We start from the raw sequence: 5,000 nt of genomic DNA, 5'->3' as shown, positions 1-5,000 counted from the left end.
CATAACAATCATCAGAGCTAGATGGCTGTAATATGATAGTTAATCACATCATAGTTAACTCATGCCCATGTACATCTGGTGTATCTATACCATATTCCTTTCCTCAGGCGAGGACGACGGTAGATCATTGGCTGCTACCGGTTGTTTCCTTCTGCGGAAAAGCCGGCCAAGATATGATGACCGTGATGACTTTGTTGTGATGGTGGCTGTAAAGTATTATTACATGGACGTTAATGAACATTATGTAACATCACTAAAAGCTTACATTCACCAGCTCTGGTTCTGGCACTAGAACTGCTAGCGAGTCTCCGCCAAATTTGATTGAAGCTCAACCTGCTCAGCTTTCTGGGTCCGGCGAGACTCTCGTTAGTAGTTTTCTTCGACTTGAAAACTTTCAGTAAACCATCTATAGATATTATATACTAATAAAAGAGAATAGTTTGACATTAAAAGTCCCGGGAACCGACATGCACCGGCGGTACCGGTATTAAAGTAAGTCGCTTATCTTCCCAAAAATACATAATCGGGGACATTAATCATTGTTTAACAACTTACGTAAAGGCTTAAACTTCACCATAGTGAAACGATACGCACAATACAACGATCACACTAATCAGTAAAGAAACCGAAAGGACGCTATTATTCACGTGCAGCGCATGCGCATTACAGTAGCGTACCCGGTTACTAGGTGACGGTCGTAACGACAGGAGAACCCTGGCAGTAAATGCAGTCAGCACTATTTATATTTTGGTGAGTGGTGAATTGTGCGTTTACTGTACAACGTGCTTCTATCATGAATATCACCATTGGCAAATTAGAGGGCACTCAAATTCTCAATATCTCCGGTTTTTCTTGTATATTATGCAGAGTTTTCTTTTTAATTGGTTGATTAATTACTTGACTTGTAGCTACAAGACTAAAATGTCCCTGTGTGTATGTTGCATTGTAACATTACTTTTATGTATGCTCCTGCATGGAAGAATATGGCTAGCTTTTAGCTGAATGCAGGAAACTCAATCAATCAATTGATCTTAAATCAAGCTATATAGTATGCTTAGGCTCCAGTTGGTAATTAGGCTGCAACAATAATTCTTACCCTTAGTTTCTGCCTGATCATCCACCCACGTGTACAATACACTGGTTTATGCTAACAATAAAAACACGTTAAGGCCGCCGTAATAAGATTCCTTATTTTCCATCACCTTGAGAACAATCAGGCAGTGAGGGTGGTTGGTTATTATTAATAACTAAAATTTCATTATTTTGGTGAACCTTCAAAATGACAATACACTGTCTACTAGTGAATTAGTTTCAAAGCAATGAGGACAAATGTTTCAAAGGATTGTAAGCTTTTCATAAGTGCAACAAGAAATTTAGTTACAAAATAACACTTTTAGAAGAGTTTGAATGTCTCCCAGGGAATAAATAATGGGCATGATTGTTGAAGGTACTGTACCCTTGTTTTTGGTCAGATTGATGCCACATTTGAAGGCAAATATTTGATAGTGTTTAGTTGCAATTTATTTGACTACAGAGATTTCTCTTTAAACCACCATTGCTGCTAGAGTTGTATACACCACCCATCAGGAGATAGTCGCTAATAATTTAAATGATTTTCTTTAATACAAAGGCGTAACCAAGTTAGGCTTATATTTTTACCAAAATATTGTTCTTCCAGATTTTTCATAGAGATGGGTGATGGAATGGAGTGCCATTAGGGCCACGTATTCAAAATCAGATTGAAGCATATTATGGTGCCAACCTTCCTCCATGCTACTACTCTGCCCTGTGATTTTCCAGATTGGGGAATGGAAAATTGAGCCAAATTTAGTTGCTAAAAATAGTCTGAGGTGAAAATTTTGGTCAACTAAAATTTGTCTGTCTGGACCAATTTTTACCCCAAACCAATTTTTTTGCTACAGATCAACTGCTGCCCTAATCAATGTATGTATCATAAGGTGGTTTTTATTGGGTTTAGGAACAACATATTTGTTTCTAATAGTATCAAGACATATAGTAGTGTGTCGAATGGCCAAGTAAGCCAGAACACCACACCATTGCTATATTGATAATTTGACTGGAAGGAAGAAACACGATTTCCATGCATACGTAGTTCTGTGCTCCTTTCTCCAAATGGAAAGAATTTTACACTGCATATTCCTTCCATCATCAGCATCCCATATACCAAATTTGAGCAAGACAGCCTTGTGCGTTCATGAAATAAGTACGAGCCCTCAACATTCATTTTAATTTCTTTGTTTTTTCCATTTCTTTTATTTTGTCATTTTGGAGGCTTAGATTAACTTCGTTTTATGCACACTTTTCTATTAAAAAGCAAATATGTAGCTTGATTGCCTCGAAATTTGGCTTACTTTAATTCAAGGCAGGGTTTTTGATAAGTGTTTATACTCTGAGCCAAACTGGCCCAATTCAGACATCTGTTCCACCAGTAGTAATCCACTAGGCCAGTCACTTCAAGTTTGAAGTTTCACCTGCTGAAAGGAGTTGGAGCTGAAGTCATGGGGCGTGTGGGTTATTTTGTGTTCACACTGGGCTAGTGGAGCGTATTCTTGTCAAGGACATACTAAGGCTAATTCATGTACTCAAGATGTTCAACAATTGTTTTTATTAAAAAGACCAATGTTTTGTCACGCCTGCCTGGTAACTTGAAAATCAGTATGTGCATAGGTTAACCATCATAGCTTAAGTTTAAAACAGTTGCAATGACAGTTACAGAGTTACAAGGAGAAAATCAACCTGGTGTATATCACAGGATCAAAATATTCTAATAGAACATTTAAAAAGGGCACAGAAAAAAGAAGGTTTGAACCAAGGTCATGCAAACTGAGTTTTTATGCTCTTTGAATATGAGATAAGACTTCTGTCTTCAAGAAACTAGCTAGTTACATTTTGTCAGGCTGTATACTATATGGTAAGGGGAAGGTGCAAAACAAAGCATATGGCAGCTGTACGAAACACAGTCAGGGACGGTTTTAGGGAGGTTTCTGGGTTTCCAGAAACCCCTTTGGGGTTGAGCTTACTTCAGAACAGCTGTCCAGCCCTTAGGCAACTAAACTAGTATCATACTGCTTCCTTAACTACAACTATAAACCCATAGGACAAAACATATGAATCATACTTCACTATTCTTGCAGGATCATGCACGAGAGTAGAAGATCGAGATACTCTAATAGAACAGTCATCTACTCTAATAGAACGTTCAGTTGATATATTAATCCACAATTTATTTATTTTTAGGATGCAATTATCCAAACCTGTCTGCAATTAGAGATATATCTTCTTTACAAATTTATGTGTGTATTTCAAAGGCTTTCATTACTTGTACAGTTGGTAGTAGGACTCAGATGTGGGGTCTGGGACGCAGCCCCCAGACACTGACAAGGTTTTAATTTTACAATGCTTGAAATTTAATAAAACTTATTGCTTATAGAATGTCTGATGCTCACTAGCATTTATTATGTCATGTTTTCACCAATAGTTATGAAGTTAGCTGTGATATATAGATTGGTCTATTGAATTTTTATGATTAGCTTCAGTCAAGAATTTAGCTAGCTTTATAGCTAGTCATGATTCTGTTTATCATTCTTCATAGCTACTTGGCATTTCTCCTTCATTATCACCATTACCATCATCTTCTTCTGTTTGCTCTGTAGCCTTGGAAGGTTTACTGGTATGTCAATAACAACAGTTAACAGGGGCGGAAAACAGTACTCTACGTTGGGGATGGGAGGGACAAAGTCATATGAGGTGGTTAACATACAGGAAGTATCTAAGAATCATTAACTGCACCTTAGTGTGTAAATCACAATATTAGGCCATATAATGCTCCACAGGAAAATTTTGAAGGTTGACATTAAATTTGAGAACAATTTCAGTGGTGCATGCGTACATGCATGAATACAGTATTCCTCAATGACTGTCATTAAGTCTGGAAACCCCTTCTGAAAATCTTAGATCCACCCCTGACAGTTATTGCTGTCTAGCTAGCCAGCACTTTCAACAAGTTTTCACTATTGGTGTACTCCCAATGAAAGCTATTAAAGGACATTCAAAGAAACAAATTACCAATTGCCTACAGTGTATATACCCTATTACCAGGCATTGTGTCAGTAGCTATGTATTTAGATTTTTTGTTGGCTCATAACATAACACATGGTCATTTAACAACAATATTTGTAGCTACAATATTGTGGTGTCTATATATTCCCATATAGCTAGTCACTCTAACATTGGCTCAAAGTCCACTGACATTTGTCCCATGAATTGTACTAGGCTTCCCCACCACCTTGCCAGGTTGTTAAGTCAAATGCTTATTATTTATTTTATTATTAGTACTTTACAGTGACCAGCACTGAAGGTCTGACAGCAACATGTGCTGCAGCCTTATGAAACAGTATGTAACACCCAGTTAACACAAACATTTGTTATTACAACAATTCTTTCATCTGATTGAAGTGTTAACTGAAACCTTCTGTATTTTCACACATTTGTCCAATATGTGTAATACCAGTTGTGTCACGTAGCTAGCAGATGTGTTAAAACTCTCAAGGGAACTATACAGACTTGATTGACGATAATGGTACAAATAATTCTACCAGTGTGTACATTATATGTTCATTAATACATAGTAAGGGTTTGTCTATAATGTGCTTGAAGTATATTTGGAAAGGCGGTTTGGTGAAGCAATCAAAGAGAAAGTGAGGTATATAAACATTTTTGAACTGAGCAGACTTGTTTGTTTCTGTTGTAGTTTATGTCAATTGTACACTAAATTCACTACAGGTTGAAGGCTGGAGTTAGCAGCAATGTAGTATTCTACAAATTCCAGACTGTGCCAGATAGTTTGTTCTTTAATCTAGTGCATGCAGCAGAAGAAGTAACAGGTATGAGTCAATATGCTGACATTACAGACAATAGCATGCACAAATAGGTGTTTCTGTTGGTGAAATATTAGAAGGAACAGAAAATATATTCTACGA

At 37.1% G+C, this 5,000-nt stretch overlaps 1 protein-coding gene across 1 annotated transcript in view; it reads right to left on the bottom strand.

Annotated features, from left to right (window-relative positions):
• Positions 1-640, bottom strand: part of LOC136239844 (uncharacterized) — an 811-nt gene extending 171 nt beyond the window's left edge. The window contains exons 1-4 of the mRNA XM_066030595.1: positions 556-640; positions 266-406; positions 91-206; positions 1-25 (exon numbers count right to left, since the gene is read on the bottom strand). The exon at positions 1-25 is cut by the window's left edge and continues 89 nt beyond it. Coding sequence (XP_065886667.1) covers positions 1-25; positions 91-206; positions 266-406; positions 556-577 — 304 coding nt within the window. The 5' untranslated portion in view covers positions 578-640. The remainder of the gene's footprint in view (positions 26-90; positions 207-265; positions 407-555) is intronic.
• Between the last annotated feature and the right edge of the window lie 4,360 nt (positions 641-5,000).

Source organism: Dysidea avara, chromosome 12 (genome assembly GCF_963678975.1).
Source record: "Dysidea avara chromosome 12, odDysAvar1.4, whole genome shotgun sequence".
NCBI lineage: Eukaryota > Metazoa > Porifera > Demospongiae > Dictyoceratida > Dysideidae > Dysidea > Dysidea avara.
The sequence above is the reverse complement of the archived record's forward strand: the minus strand, read 5'-3'. Positions and strand labels throughout refer to the sequence as shown.